At 31.3% G+C, this 17,753-nt stretch overlaps 1 protein-coding gene across 1 annotated transcript in view; it reads left to right on the forward strand.

Moving 5' to 3' along the window:
• Positions 1 to 17,753, forward strand: part of LOC139516987 (serine/threonine-protein phosphatase 2A regulatory subunit B'' subunit gamma-like) — a 34,651-nt gene that overhangs the window by 11,239 nt on the left and 5,659 nt on the right. The window contains exons 3-9 of the mRNA XM_071307507.1: positions 2,547 to 2,596; positions 3,440 to 3,494; positions 5,176 to 5,288; positions 5,670 to 5,838; positions 6,444 to 6,488; positions 13,820 to 13,963; positions 14,558 to 14,694. Of these exons, the coding sequence (XP_071163608.1) occupies positions 2,547 to 2,596; positions 3,440 to 3,494; positions 5,176 to 5,288; positions 5,670 to 5,838; positions 6,444 to 6,488; positions 13,820 to 13,963; positions 14,558 to 14,694 (713 nt within the window). The remainder of the gene's footprint in view (positions 1 to 2,546; positions 2,597 to 3,439; positions 3,495 to 5,175; positions 5,289 to 5,669; positions 5,839 to 6,443; positions 6,489 to 13,819; positions 13,964 to 14,557; positions 14,695 to 17,753) is intronic.

The following is a 17,753-nucleotide window of genomic DNA, read 5'->3' on the forward strand; positions in this document are numbered from 1 at the left end:
ATACCCCTGTACAATACTGTTCATAGCCTTCATAGAATTGCAAATAAATTAGGAACTGCTCTTATATCGGAATCCATCACAAATTAAACTTTTTTTCCTTTGTTCGTTTCAACAACTTGTATTTCCATGATGAAAATATAAACAACTTAAACATTAAACCAATATAAATTTCTGTTCATAGTATATGTAGTAAGGTGAGCATTAATCAACCAGGTAAATTTTCGCTAAAATGGGCTATCGAAAATGCAGGTGAGTGGCGCTTAAATGGGCTCTAATGTCTGCGCTCAAATGTCCCCTAGTAGTTTTAATTTTTTCGCTCACATGGCCTGCGCCCGATGATTGTGGTGTGATTTATTTTTAGATGATATGTTAATTTTTTGTTCATACAGTTTTCCAAGTTCAAGATTTTTTAATTATGAGTGAATTAGTTTTCGAGGTGTATTTTCAAACGGAATTGAACAAAATATATTTTGTTCATCTTTATTTGTACTTTTATATTTGGTTTATAACTAAAATTTGATTAAATAATCATGTAAGTTTTTATACGACCGCAAATTTTGAAAAAATTTTCGTCGTATATTGCTATCACGTTGGCGTCTGCGTCTGCGTCGTCGTCGTCGTCCAAATACTTTTAGTTTTCGCACTCTAACTTTAGTAAAAGTGAATGGAAATCTATGAAATTTTAACACAAGGTTTATGACCACAAAAGGAAGGTTGGTATTGATTTTGGGAGTTTTGGTCCCAACATTTTAGGAATTAGGGGCCAAAAAGGGCCCAAATAAGCATTTTCTTGGTTTTCGCACTATAACTTTAGTTTAAGTTAATAGAAATCTATGAAATTTTGACACAAGGTTTATGACCACAAAAGAACGGTCGGGATTGATTTGGGGAGTTTTGGTCTCAACAGTTTAGGAATTAGGGGCCAAAAAAGGGCCCAAATAAGCATTATTCTTGGTTTTCGCACAATAACATTAGTTTAAGTAAATAGAATTCAATGAAATTTAAACACAATGTTAATGACTACAAAAGGAAGGTTGGTATTGATTTTGGGAGTTTAGGTCCCAACAGTTTAGGAATTAGGGGCCAAAAAGGGACCCAAATAAGCATTTTTCTTGGTTTTCGCACCATAACGTTAGTATAAGTAAATAGAAATCTATGAAATTTAAACACAAGGTTTATGACCATAAAAGAAAGGTTGGGTTTGATTTTGGGAGTTTTGGTCCCAACATAATAAGGGGCCCAAAGGGTCCAAAATTAAACTTTTGTTTGATTTCATCAAAATTGAATTATTGGGGTTCTTTGATATGCAGCATTGCTGAATCTAACTGTCATGACTGTGTATGTAGATTCTTAACTTTTGGTCCCGTTTTCAAATTGGTCTACATTAAGGTCCAAAGGGTCCAAGATTAAACTTAGTTTGATTTTGACAAAAAATGAATCAGTTAGGTTCTTTGATATGCTGAATCTAAAAATGTACTTAGATTCTTGATTATTGGCCCAGTTTTCAAGTTGGTCCAAATCGGGGTCCAAAAAACTTTGTTTGATTTCATCAAAAATTGAATAAATGGGGTTCTTTGATATTCCAAATCTAACTGTGTATGTAGATTCTTCATTTTTGGTCCTGTTTTCAAATTGGTCTACACTAAAGTCCAAAGGGTCCAAAATTAAACTTAGTCTGATTTTAACAAAAATTGAAATCTTGAAGTTCTTTGATATGCTGAATCCAAAAATGTACTTAGATTTTTTATTATGGGCCCAGTTTTCAAGTTGGTCCAAATCAGGATCTAAAATTATTATATTAAGTATTGTGTAATAGCAAGTCTTTTCAATTGCACAGTATTGCGCAATGGCAAGAAATATCTAATTGCACAATATTGTGAAATATCAATTTTTTTTTTAATTAGAGTTATCTTTCTTTGTCCAGAATAGTAAGCAAGAAATATCTAATTGCAAAATATTGTGCAATAGCAAGATTTTTTTTTAATTGGAGTTATCTTTCTTTGTCCAGAATCAACTTAAATCTTTGTTATATACAATATACAATGTATATTCACTTTTTACTACCAACTGATAAATTAAAATAATCTTTACCATTCAGTGATAACAAGCAGTTTTTTTACATCTTAATATTTTATGATGTATTTAAATGAGTAGTTATTGTTGCAAACTCCATTAGAAATTTTAATTGAGATTAGTTTTGGAATAAGGGAAAGGGGGATGTGATTAAAAAAATTGGGTTCAATTTTTCTCATTTGAAATTTCATAAATAAAAAAGAAAATTTCTTCAAACATTTTTTTGAGAGGATTAATATTCAACAGCATAGTGAATTGCTCTAAGAGAAACAAAAATTTTAAGTTCATTAGAACACATTCATTCTGTGTCAGAAACCTATGCTGTGTCAACTATTTAATCACAATCCAAATTTAGAGCTGAATCCAGCTTGAATGTTGTGTCCATACTTGCCCTAACCGTTCAGGGTTCAACCTCTGCGGTCGTATAAAGCTACGCCCTGCGGAGCATCTGGTTATTCATTATTTGGTTTTAGTTACCTACAGAAGAAGAACCTTTGTTACTTAAACTGAGGGAAGAATCCAGGTATGTGTACATTTGTATTACAAGTACTAAGATACTTTGGTAATAGCCTTTGCAGTCACTTAAAAATTAGAGCAATAGACAAACATGTATTGATTGTTACGAACATGTCTTTTATATTTTCATTAGTATAGTAGACTATGAAATGTAGATTTATACCACTTAACTACATGTTATGTCTCCCAGTGGAATTCTAAAATTTGAATTTGGGAGGGGGGTCGATTCTCAACAGCAAAGTGTATTGCACAAAAGCAAAACAAAAAGGGGATGCATTTTTTTTTGGGGGGGGGGGGGCAATAAGATACAGCATGGTTTATTGCACAATAGCAAAAGAAATGAATTTAAATTCAAATCATATAACCAATTCTAAGTTCTTTTGACTACATTTATTCTCTTGTACGTAAAAGACTCCCTTGTAGATTTAGAAAGAGAGCAGGCTAATGCCGCTATAAGGCAGCACTCACACCCGCAAAGTGGAAAGGGATTGTAATTAATAAACTTGTTTCCTAATCCACTATAAATAAATATGTTTAAAACTAAACATTTATTCTGAGTCAGAAACCTGTTCTGTGTCAAATATTTAATTACAATACAAATTCAGATCTGTATCAATTGCGAAAATTGTGTCCATTTTTGCCCCAACTATTCATGGTTGGACCTCTGCTGTCGTATCCAACTGTGCTCTGCAAAGCAATTTATTTTTTAAATGTTTATAATTTTGTTCTGTCAAAAAAATGCAATGAATAAAGTTGTTATAACTTTTATTGCATTTTGGTAACTATTGTTCTTTCGAAATAAGACTTTATATTCTTTCATTAAACTATATATCACTTGTGAATATTGCAGAGCCGTGTTCTTACAGAGAAGAAGTAGAGAACTTCTAGATAATGATGAACTGCAGGTATGGCATATGACAAGCAATTTAAAATACATATTCTACTTAAAGGGGCACTAGCCATGAGATATATAAAAATTTGTTTTTTTTTCAATCAATAATGGAAGTGAAATATTGAAATAATAATTCGCCTTTAGCAGCCAAAATGGTTCAAATTTGTCAAATTAAGCTAAATAACATTGATAATGAATTATTCACTTGCAAGTGAATAATTCAACCTCATTCAATCAGTATTCATGTGAACTTTAATTTAACCCCTTAACAAGAGATGGGAATGCATGCATTATATGTGTACTGGTTATTAAAAGGAAAAGAATGTCAACATTGAAAGTGAAACAAAGGTAAATCATTTGATGACTGATTCGATCCACAAAAAAACTTTTTTATTCAGGTAAAATTGATGAGAAACTTGTATTTTTAATCTATGAAAAAAAATTAAACAGACCTATAAAAATCCAGTTGCACGAGTTGGCTTAATCTTTATATCTATGTTTATGTTTATGTGGCTTATATGGGCATCTGAGGTCAACTCGATAGTTAATTAGATGGAGTCTAGACTAAAATACACATGAAACAAAACTATATATTATCGATCCTATGCTCTGTAAATTGTTTACTTTAGACATTTGATAGTTTGGGTAAATGTTTTACATTGTTATAAATAAAATATGAGAATTTAAGTCTAATCGGTGTCCATGAATTTGACAGCTAGTGCCCCTTTAAGGAATTGAACATGTTCATATATTATATAACTTGAAAGGATCCAAAAAGATTTCAAATGCAAGTATTTTGCATCTTTTTTGATGCCCTCACCATAGCAGAGAGAGCACTAAGTTTTACCCATGTCAGTACGTTTATACGTTCATACGTCCTAAAGTAGGTTTCTATTCTCTAACTTTAGTTTGCCTCAACCAAATGTAATGAAACACAATGCTTATTACCACAAAACACATAATGATAAAAAAAAATTGCCCCAAAACACATGTCAATTTTTTATTTTTGTGGCATCACTATAACATGTATAACCGTTCTAGAGTTATGCTCATTTCAAAAAAATTCATAATTTTTCGTTTTCTGTTTCTTACTTTAGTTTGCTTCACCCAAATGTTATAAAACTTATACACAGTGCTTATTACCACTTAATACAGCTGAAATTGTTGATTGCACTTTTACCGTTCTTTAGTTATGACCCTTTATAAAGATAAAAATTGCTTACGGTAATTTTTTGTTTCTGTTCTCTTATTTAAGTTGCGTCACTTTTACCTTTCTAGAATTATTCCTGTTTACAAATGGTTTCTGTTTTGTCACTTAAGTTAGCCTTAACCAAATGAGACTTATACGCAATAATTATTACAATAAAACTCAGATTAAGCTAAAATTTGAGTAGCTTCACTTCTACCGTTCTTCAGTTATGTCCCTTTAAACTTTAAATGATATGCAAACGGGATCTGTGTCCCATGGACACATTCTCCAATTATGTTATTAATTTTTTTAATTTACAAATTTTCCAGTTAAGGCTTTACAAACAATAAGTTTTAACCTCATTCTGGAACCAACAATGTTTATTATCAGGCAACTTTAGTCAACTCTTAAATTAAGAATTATTTGTAAAGATATTGATTATCTTATAGAAATAATTATGAGTTTTACTTTTTATTGTTCTCACATAACTGGTATATATTTTTAGCGTCTCTGGTTTCTGTTAGACCAACACCACACCCCACCAATTGTTGGAGAAGATCAGATGATTAACTATGAAGATTTCCAAAAGGTTGGATCAGAAGCAGGAGCAAAATGCCAGTATGTTTTTCTGACATAATCTTGAGGGGGAAATAATAAAACTGAATATTTTTGAAATTGAATTCACAGTTATAAAATGTTTAATTATTTGTTGATATATAAAGGGATAGTTGTATAGCCTTTTGTTGTCAGAAATAATTTAAAGCCTTGCATATATTGCTTGATTTATATGTTATGTAGTTCCATAATGGTGAATTTCTAAAGTTATAAAAACTTTTCATGAATATCATCACTTTAATGCTCTTCTTCTTGATGTTAAGCCAACTTTGATATATGTATTTGTATAGTAATGATTAACAGTTTGAGTTCATGTAATGTTCAGGTTTGTCAACAAGTAAAAAATGTTTTCTGTGAAACAAAGTTTGTTTATTTTATTTACAGACAGTTTTTCTCAGCCTCAGTGTTCTGTAAACTTTTACAAACAGATCCATATGGTAGAATATCTATTATGCAGTTCTTCAACTATGTGATGAGAAAAGTGTGGTTACATCAAACAAGAATTGGTCTGTCTTTGTATGATGTTGCTGGACAAGGCTATCTCAAGGAATCAGTAAGTCCTTCTGAAAAATTAATTTTTCATGACTTATGATAAAATGTTGCTTAAAATTTAAGTGAAAACAAACAAAATGTAATATTTTCAAGGTTGTTTTGTACTGAATGTTGAAGAAAGTATTGCCAGATAAGGAATCCACATGTACTGTATATGCATTCTTCCAAAATGTTTTGAGATATCAACGACTTGATAATTATTTCTTTTAAATAATTTTCTAATCAATAGAAATGTTGTTAAAGAAGGACAGAATATACCTAATTTGACTATTGAAAACAAACTTTCCAGTTGGATAGTTTTTCTATCTTATAGAATCATAGCTACTCGATATTAAGTTAGTTTTAGATTTAGAGGAATCTTGCTTTTGCATGACAATTAGACTTTTATAAAGAAAAATGTTCACATGTCTCATTGTACCCAAGATTTACTGAAATGCCTCAAATGGAACTTTTACACAATGTTACCATTTAAGCATAGGACAAGTTTGTTTTGTATTCGTACCCAGAATTGGTTTTGCCACAGTTTGTGGAAAAATCATGCATTTCACTCAATTTGCAGCTATCAAAAGTTATCAAGGTTAATTGATATTATTTGATATTTTGTAGGATTTAGAAAATTACATACTAGAACTGATTCCCACTCTTCCACAGGTAGGTCTACACATGCATTTAACTCATTACTTTTATTTATGCTTTAGTTCGTCTAAGACAAATTCTTTAGATGGTTAGAACACTTATTCTTTCATTCTTTACATAAAGAAAATTCTTATGAAACTTTTGAATATGATGATTGATTCTTTAGACATCCATATGACAAAATTGTCATTTTTGTTAAAGTGCAAATAAATATTCACAAATGGCAAAAATGTGATGTAGTTATAGCTTTCATTATACATTTGCTATACACAAAAAGTAGCATATTAATCTATTGTAATAAAAATTCATAATATCTAATAAAATTTGTTGATTTAGCTATAAACAAGGTCCTTATATTTGTATAAAATAACATTTGTTTATAGTGGGAAGTTGTTTTAACATTAAATAAGATACAATTAAAATTTGCTTTCTAGTCCCTCTCTGTGATTACCTTTAGAGAACTTTGGTTCATTTCCCAATCAATCTATCATGAAGGGATAATTAATACGGATTTCAATCATAGTCTTTTTCAAAAATGATGAACGGTTCTTTGTAACCGGATTTTTGTGACAAAAATGTCGGTTATTGATTTGGGGATGTACGGCGGTCAGGCGGCGGTCGGGCGGGCGGTCGGTCGGTCGGGCGGGCGGGCGGGAGGGAATCAAATGTTGTCCGTGCATTAACTCATGAACCGTTCAACCAAAGCTTTTAAAATTTTAATATGTTGTTAACTAAATGAAGGTCAAGTTCAATAATGGCGATTTTGACTTTTACCGTTCAGGAGTTAAAGGGAAATTCCGCGATTTTTTACTTATCATCTAATTATGTTCATCTCAACATAAAAAACACATTTGCAAAGTTTTAAATTTATATTCCTTCTAATAACGGAGAAAATCAAGTATTTGTAACTTTTTTGGTTGAATTCTCGAGTGGGTCGTGACGTATTAGCCCGATTTATTGAATTCTGGGAAAAAATAAAATCTGTTTAACTCTTATAGCTTATCGACAATATACGTAATTAAAAGCGCACAGCTGACGAATGGTCGAAGTTATAAACCACAATATAAGAATGAACGAAAGTGAATATGCATATATATACCGTTTTGTATTGATTGAATTAAACTCCTATAAAATTATCTCTAGTAAATGTTTTTGAATAAATTTAATTAATTATTGTTGAGATTTTTTTCATAAAATATTTATTGAACATTTTTACTGATATTGAACTGAAAATATTTCAGTTCTATTTACCGTTATTGTTTTGATAATCATTTCAATGCAACTAATGTGAGAGCAGAGTGCGTATATTATTTTGTAAAGGTCACTGTATATTTCTCGGCTTGAGGTCAATTCGTTTACCTTGTAGCTATTTAGCCGCAGGTGTGAGTTCAAGCGTACACAGGTATAAATGTTGTTATTTGGAAAGGATAAATAGAAAGGATTAGAGTATATGCTGTCATGATGTTAATACACTAAGATTAAATACACGATGAGAATAAAGATACAATAATTAAATTGTGTAAATTAATTGAAAATAAAATTCAGATTCGTAATTCCGAAAGTGTATAAAAATAAAAGGAAACAATTTTTGATTACTTTCTTAGCGGCAATTGGCGTAAAGATTCAAATATGAAGCAAAAAATAGTAGTTTTAATCTTTAATAAAAACTAAATGCAATATTACCCAATTTGATATACCATTGTACATCTGTTTGATATCATTGACTTTACCGGAATTTCTTAACTTGTATTCAAATCTGGCTGTGTTTAAATGCTAATAAAACTATTGCAATTTTAAAGTTTTTAATTGACAAAAAAATACAACATACAACATGCATAATTTTTTTTTAGTTTCTTTTTAACATTTTATTCTTACATAATTAAATTCATTTGACAATCATTTACACGAACTTTTTGTGAAAAGAATACTAATTATCTAAGCTAAGGCATTATATCTTTTGAGGATTTTTGAGGATTTTTTTAAAAATTCTATGATAATAGTTGTGCAATGTTGAACTTGATAGCTGTCATTAATCCAAATAAGTAATACAGTAGTTGTAATAAAAGTTATACTTTAGTCATGCATTACAGATATTGACGAATTTATAATAGTTCGTTCATACATCGTTGTTCATGAAACAATCATTATTAGTATACATGTAAGTTTCCTGACGTATAAGAGCCATTGAGGATGAGCTCCAGAGAAATCAGACTAGTTGCGTTTCGTTCGTTTGTTTGTTGGGAAAGGAGAGGAAATGCAACCGCTTGTACAGATAAACGACAGAATTACCATACAAGCATTTATAGTCAACACAATCAGAAAGAGTTCCCATCGTTAGACGGGGAATATGAAGGCTTCCAAGAATGAACAAGTGACATGTCTAACTCTGAACAGTTAGATAACAGACTATCGACATCGAACGCTTGTTCTTGATATTTGAAACTGTATGCATATATATACGTATACGTTTATGATATAGTGATGAGTTCTGACAAAAACTAAATTCCTTCATGGTTATATCTTGCCATACGTTTATATTGGTTTGTAAGGTGATTACTCAAAATCGTTATTTGAAAATCCTGTTTGTGAGATGTAGATTCATTTCAATACAGAAATTTCGTCTATATATTTCACAAGTGTATAACACGGAGAAGCTCTGAAGGTTCATTACTCCCATTTTGTTTGGGTGTGAACCATCGATGTTTACAGCAATATCAAGGAATAAGGTGATGATGGTAGAAAGAACTATGGGCGTCATGTGGCAAATATTACATGCATATCGGACAATGAGTTGTCAATCTGTATGAAAAGTTTTCTAATACAACCATATTATTGAGAAGGAATGTTTACATGCTATACTCTCGTACTAGTATTACAGGGTTCTTGTGGCGTTCACCTTAGACACACATCGTTTTAACGATGTTTAAAAAAAGACAGAACCAATTTAATGTCATATTTCCCTATTTTTTAAATATAACTAAAATTCTTTTATCTGACAAGAATATCCCTATTTAGCGAACAAGTAATTTATTCTTTTTTCGGTTATTGAATACCAAGAAAGAAAATAAATCCCGAAATTAATTTGAAACTTTGATACTCAAAAGTTTCCCAACAAAATATTCACATCCCCTGGGGATAATTAGTGTTCGTCCAGTGGCATATATAACAATTGTGATGACGAATTCCTTCCTTTGTTTGAGAACAATCTTATTGAAATATAAATCTGTGATTTTCCTAGGTCCACAGCTTCAATGAACCAAAGCAAAAGTTATACATCGACCTGTATTTAAATCAAATTGGTTCTCTTCTTCTTTTGGTATACAACTGTAGTCTATCGACATTCGATGATTACATACTGTTGGCATACGTTGGCTAGTCTATTTACAACACTTTTACCCCTATTTATTCAAAATATATGTTTTTTTCTTATGTTCAATGTATACACGTATATATTTTAAATTGCGCTATAGTTCCGTAACTTTATATCCAGTCGTATAAACGAATCGTCGGCAAGTGCGTACATTTTTTTAAATCAATATTTCTGGTCTGTTCCAATCTGTCCTTCACTATTGACAATGACTATATATTACATTTTCCCAAATTCACCCTTGGAAAAAATATTTAAATAGATTTTAATTTCATCAAATCTTATTTTTTGGGTATTATTTATATATTATGAATTATATTCTTTACACCAGAAATGTTATTTATAAACAAGCGTATGAGTTTAGTAATGACAAGTAAGACAGAGTTGTATATTATACATCTGATAGTTCAAAATGGAAAGTTATAAGTTATAAGTTATCAGCCGTGTACACTGATCAATACCTGCAGAAGTGAAACGATGCATGAACTTGCAAGCCCGACAGGAAATCGCTTGAATACCTGGACGTGTCACCTCACACCCCTCACAATACCTTTGGAAGTAATACCTTTAGCCATGCTGGTGATCAGATAAGGGAAGATCAAAATATATTTGAAAAAAGTTTATTACTTTAAAGAATTATGAACAAATTAGATTTTCGAAAACAATTTTCACGGAACACTTATTTATGATTTCAACTTTGACTTTTCACCTAATTCCAATATCAACAGTTTAAAAACAACAGACCATGGTAATTTAAATAAAGTAAGAATATTTTCCGTATCAAGTTAGTTAGTCGTATTAAACAACCGTACGATTGACAAGATATCGACACGCAATTACGACTACATCGGTTACTGTAGTTTTGTTTCTTTGTGGTTTATAGACATATCGTTTTTATTCATCGGGAAAGAAGACAAGATGGCGGATCTTGGAGAATTGATACTCTAAATTTAAAATCGATGGTGATCGCTTATCTAGCGGAATAAAACTTTAATATCTATGAATTTGAACATTTTTATACAGAATGAACATAATATCAATTTTTGATTTTTTTGCGAAGTTTCCCTTTAAGGTTCTTGAAAGATTGAAAAATGGAGTTTCCTGTCGTGTCCGTGCATTTACACATGAACTGTTCTACCTAAGCTTCCCAAATTTTAATATGTTGTTACTGATGACAAAATGGAGGTCAAGTTTAATAATGACGATTTTGACTTTTACCGTTCAGGAGTTATGGTTCTTGAAAGATTGAAAAATGGTGTTTCCAGTCGTGTCCGTGCATTTACGCATGAACTGTTTTACCAAAGCTTCCCAAATTTTAATGTGTTGTTACTGATGACAAAATAAAGGTCAAGTTCAATAATGACGATTGCGACTTTTACCATTCAGGAGTTATGGTTCTTGAAAGATTGAAAAATGGTGTTTCCAGTCGTGTCCGTGCATTTTCTCATGAACCATTCAACCAAAGCTTTTGAAATTTTTATATGTTGTTACTGATGGCAAATTAGAGGTCAAGTTCAATAATGACGATTTTGACTTTTACCGTTCAGGAGTTATGGTTCTTGAAAGATTGTGAAATGGCGTTTCCATTCACGTTGTTGCATTTACTCATGAACCATTCAATTTAAGCTTTTCAAATTTTAAGATGTTGATACTGATGACAAAATGGAGGTCAAATTTGATATTGACGATTTTCACTTTCACCATTCATCAGTAATGGTTCTTGTGATATTGCCAGGACACAAATAAATATTAATAAATCCGGTTTGCTGTCGTTGTGACAGCCTCTTGTTATTGGTATGTAATCATTTTAAACGTTTCAAATTTATGAAATTATATTCGTACATCAATGTTTTTGATAAACCAATAACAAAACCTGAAATATATTGAATCGATACATTTTGTAACTATTCAAATTAATATCAGAAACCTAAACTTAATTATAAAATAATGAACCTGTTAAAGGGAGACAATACTCGCATAACTTTTTCGAATTGGCACATAATACAAAGGAATGTCACTCTTGCATACAAATGGCTCCACCATCAATGATGATTCTAAATTATAAATATAACCAAAAGTTGTTAATCTATAGATAGTAAAGACTAATGAAATCTAACCCACTGTTGAAATATTTCTTTGCATTTTTGGGGATACGATTGCTTTCAAGCAATCTGTAGACTTATACCAGTGGCTCAGGACAATGCCCTCACGTCAACCGTTTTATTCTAAACATTAAGGACCATCTCAGATTCTTATGATTGTCTTGGTTAAAAAGGTAAAAACAAACAAAGGGATTGAACTTAAACAACTTTCCTACAATGTTCTTCTCATAATCTTCATGTTTGATATTTCCCTTGACTTATATGCGTGTTTTTAACAACACGGAAAATCAGAATCAAGCAGTTTTATATTTAGTGTTTTTATAAATTTAGAAACACGTCAGAGGGAATTCCCCAGTTGTGATGAAAATGCAAGAGTTCTCTGAATTCCGATAAATCTATTTCTGTCATATAAGAACTGAAGTGGAGTTTTACTTATATGTCACCGTTATTAAACTGATATTTGATATTGTACTTTCATAAATAATAGAGAACCATTTAGGTTTAATATACTTTTTTACTACAGGGTTTGTTTAGGTAATTATGCTTATGTGTATAGTTTTCTTGACTTCAAGGGGTACTAGGTTAAATGGTTGCTCTGGATTTCCCACTCAATTGATTAATTTAAATCATGAGATCCTTTCTAAGTATGTCTGCTATTGAGGGTTATTGTTGTTGCATAGTTTTAAATCATATGCATCTTTTCAATTAAAATAAATTAAAGGTTTACTTTCAACACCCCTTCAAGCGAAATGGAGTCTTCCATAGTATCGTTTCGAGTTGTATCCCTTCCAGAAGTACTTCCGTGAATTCTGAATCAACGGACAAATGTTAGAAAAAATAACTCGTTCTGTCGATAAACGTCGTAATATATTAAAAACGATCGCAATTTAAACCGAGGAATGTGTACGGAAAGGAGTCATGATCACTGACCCAAAGGAAATTAAATATTTAAAGAGTTAGGAATGGGGTTCCTCCTAGAATTAACGTAAGAAAATAGGTGATAAGATACGAAGGGAAATACTTCTCTCACTCTGAGTCTCAGTGACTGCTGTGGAAAGTAAACTTGGAATTGATAGTACAAAAATAAAACACAATAGGCCTAAGTACATTGTTCATACACTTTTAACCAGGATTGGCTTTTTTTGTAACTATTCAGATTACGTAAATTACATTTTACATGTGCAGTTGAATTAGTTTTGAAAATAATATTATCCAGCTACATGTATACATGTGTCAATGAAAACAATGGCAATCGTATCCCTCAGAACAATCTGCTCTTTGATTAAAACTTCCTCAGTAAAATGCTTGAGCCACTTGACTTTCATAGCTCATAATTAACGTTTTTACACAATATTTAAATAAAGTAGCTAAAGATTATTCGCTTCTCAAAGTGTAAGACGCAATAAAAATTGTATGCTTGCACCATCTTACCCAAAAACAGATTTAATTAAGTTCTGAACATTTCGACATTTCTTCGTTAAAACTGGTTTTAAACAAATCACAAGTACGTGTTAAGATCCGACTTAATACCCATATCCCGATATCGTCAGGTTAATTTGCTACAAAGAGAAATGAATTGCCTAGGGAAACTGTTTTTTTTTTGCAAGTATCAAACCCTATTGCATTCTATTACTACAGCAGATTCAAAAGGATCTATGTTCCTGATTGCCATTAAAAACATTTATTTTGCTATCAAGTTAAGCAGATCCTTTTTCACTGAATTCCAAGAATTACATAACTAACAACTTACTTACAATTTTAGATTTCACCTTTTAAAATGACTTATTTTTTGCTGATTGCTCAGCTAGAAATTTCCTTCAGCAAAACACGTTATTAATTAGCTACAATATCATTAAACTTGCTTGTTTATTTTCCAGTTAAATGGATTAGAGAGGTCTTTCTACTCATTTTATGTATGTACAGCTGTAAGAAAATTCTTCTTTTTCCTGGATCCAATGAGGACTGGTAGAATTAAAATTCAGGATATATTAGCTTGTAGTTTTCTAGATGATTTATTAGAGGTAAGAACTAAAGGCGTTATAAGGAAAGAGAGTATATTTTTAGAAAGACTTATAAGGAGGGCTTATTTTACATGATTACGTTGTATGTGTATGGTCCTGGTATACACTTATCTAGAATGAAAATTTTCAATAAAACACCCACTGCAGATGCTACTTACACAAGAATCCCATGAAAAAGGCCAATATATAAAAATATATGCAAGAGTGAATGAAGACACTTGAAAGTACTCACAATTATTTGTTATATTAAAATGACTACAAACATAGCAATAACATATTAAATGTACATTTAACAGATGAATAAAACATATAATGATATTGATGGATGTCTGTTTAACATCTGTCTGCTAAGAAGGCAATATATGGAATACACCAAAAATCATTATAATTTTCAGTTTTGTATTTCATAATTAATTAATAAGTAATGAAGTTGATATAGGGTAAACATCCATGAAACATAAACCCCAAAACACCTACTCACCAAAAGTATGATAACTTCTTTCTTGAAGTTATATTAAATCATTTTTGACTGTCATCATGTCCTTACTTTATCAATCTAAAGTGATTTGATGAAGACCATCCTGTGTATTTTAGCTTAGAGATGAAGATTTATCAAAAGAAATGCAGGAGTCTAATTGGTTTTCTGCACCTTCAGCTTTACGAGTGTATGGGCAATATTTGAATTTAGATAAAGACCATAATGGCATGTTAAGTAAAGAAGAATTAGCTAGGTAAGTATTGTACAGTTTATGTTACTGTGAATGTGGAATTTTGTGGTATTGATGAGATCCATTTAAGAAAAAATGGTACTCTGATACTAATAGTAATAAATGTTGTGGACGTACAGTCTTCTTTTGAAATCTAGCTTACAGTAGATATACTGTTTTTGGAAAGTTTGCTATAGCTTGCTATTGCTACTTTCCTTAGCCGTCGGCCTCAAACTTCCGGTTGACAGATTATCGCAATATAGTCTGCTCCGAGGTAGTGTAGTACTAGTGTTTGAGTTCTGATACTTGGAAGATTCTTTTAAAATTTTGAGTTACTACTGTTTTGACTGAAAAGATTACAGCTTGAAGAAAAAAAAAATGAATGTTCACCGACGATTCAGATTAATTTAACTTCATTTTAAAAATGAGTATCTCAAACACTACTTCGCGGATCTGCCATGCGCTGAAGAGAAAATCACAAGAAATCTACGCGAGATTGCGTTTTCATTCATTCATGAATATTTCATGAATGAACATTTTCCCGCTCTACTTTATGTACTTACGTCAACGTGGTAAAATCCCGAGAGTATCGAAAGAATCGGGAATGACTGATTAAAATGCGAGAACAAGTTGACATTTTGACCAAGCCGTCGGATAATTGAAAAGTGATAAGTGATATAAACAAAACAGGTGAAGAATATAAAATACTCCATAATTAAAATTAAATTATACATGTCTAACGTCTCACGCCAAGGACGAGTAAAGGTAAATACCGGATTGGATTAAAAAAAAATAAAAAAATGCATTGTTTTTGTCTAAACATCGATCGGAAGATTTTGATGCCAAAAATCATTTGAAAACTTAATTCCGTTATTTAAATACTAATTGTTTCACATTCCAATGTGGATATAAGGAACTTTACTCGTTCAGCATGCTCAAGTGGATCAAACTGACAGCAGAAAAACATTGACCCAACGTCAGTTCTTCTTCAGTCTTCTTCCAATAATTTACATCGTACCACTGGTGTATTATTGTAAATTCGTATTAAAAGCAACCGAGTCAGCATCTACTTCTTCGAATATTATAGTTCAGGGTATCAAGACAAGTTCTGTAAAAATGATTAATGATGTGTACCCTTTGGCTAAAATGGCTGCATATTTTCACCTCAAAATTTAGATAGATTACAGACAAACCTGTGCATCTGGAAAAGTTTTAAGGCATACCATGCCCTATATAAATAGATTTTAATTGCTTTGTTATCCAAACACAGAGGCAATGATTACCGTAATATATCAAATGAATGGCTTAAAACAAAAATTCTCAAATATTATTTACTCATAAGACAATGCATGGTTAATTTCACAACAGCAACTAAAATGTGTTACAGGTTATAAGCACCTCTATGAATCTAGTGTATATAAATTTTTTATTCCTGTGGTCATACTGCTGTTGTTATGTTCCCACCGTATCGAGTTTTATCCTTGTTCTGCTGTAAGTATGTACGTCCTTCCCTTACTTGTACGTACATGTACCTCCATACATCCCAAAATTCGTTTCTGTTCTCTTACTTTAGTTTGCCTGAACCAAATTGTATGAAACTTATACGCAATGCGTATAACCACAATTCACAAGTCAAGTTTGAATTTTAGTTGCATCACTTTTACCATTCTAGAGTTTTATGCTACTTTACAAATAGGAAAGTTTCTGGAAATTTTAGTTTCTGAACTCTAACTTTAGTTTGTCTTAACCAAATGCTATGAATCTTATACACATTGCATGCTCATTACCACAAACTGATCAAGTTTGAATTTTGGTGGCGATAGTTATACCATTTTAGAGTTATGCCCCTTTACATATGTACAAAATTGCTGAATATTTTCGTTTCAGTTATCTAACTTTAGTTCGCTCAACCAAATGTTATAAAACTTATACATTGTAATACTTTTAACAATAAAACAAAGATCAAGTTTGAATTTTGGTGGAGTAATTTTTACTGCTCTAGGGTTGTGCCTCGTTACAAATGGAACCAGATGCTCCGCTGGGCACATCTTTATACGACCACAGAGGTCGAAACCCTGAACAGTTGGGGCAAGTATGGACACAACATTCAAGCTTGATATAGCTCTGAATTTGGATTGCGATCAAATTTTTGACATAATATATAGGTTTCTGACACAAAACAAATGTCAAGATCTTACAAATCTATTGCGCAAAACTGTGTAATTAGAATGTATACACAATGCTTATTACCCCATAACTCAGATCAAGTACACATTTTGGTAGCGTCACATTTACAGTTCTTGAGTTGTGACTCTTTATAACATTAATGCTAGCGGGGGCATCATTTGTGTCCAATGGAACGTTCCCTACTTTTGATAAAAGCCTTTAATATAAATTCACTTTCATTACAGTTGTATTGATTTAAGTTACTGTAACTGTCTTATTTATATAAAAAAAAGGATGCAGTATTTTTTGCAAAGAACCAATGCTATCCAAAAGAGTTCAAAGGAGGAAAATGTATTAATAACTATAGGCCACCATATGGTTGTCAATAATGAGAAATATTTGTACCATATACATGTAGAAAGCTATAAAAGGCCCCGATAGGAAACATGTGAAGCAATTCAAACAAAAAAACTTACGTGTTAATTTACTAAAAACAAATATGAAGGATCTAAACCAATAGAAAAATACTAATTCACAGGCCCTTGATGTTGACATGGCATGGGTACTTTTTTTTTTAAAGAAATTAACAGAGATTTCTGTATATTTCGATATTTTAGATCTACAGTCTTAGGTTGCAATAGAAAATATCAAAACTTTTTATGACAAACATGAAAAAAGTGATTTTTGATAATTACTGACAAGACAATGGTTTAGTTTAAAACATCCAAGCTGTGATGAAATACATTTTTGAAATAATACACGTCTATAACCTTTTTGGAATAATACACAGCTACAGTTGCAAACTTTCCAGAGGTGCTATCCAGCACTTTGATTATTTTATATCATGACCAGTTGTCTTCATAGATTAAGTCTGATATGGAGAATTTTGAAAGACACAAATATTTTTGAGTGGGGAC

Source organism: Mytilus edulis, chromosome 3, assembly GCF_963676685.1.
Source record: "Mytilus edulis chromosome 3, xbMytEdul2.2, whole genome shotgun sequence".
NCBI lineage: Eukaryota > Metazoa > Mollusca > Bivalvia > Mytilida > Mytilidae > Mytilus > Mytilus edulis.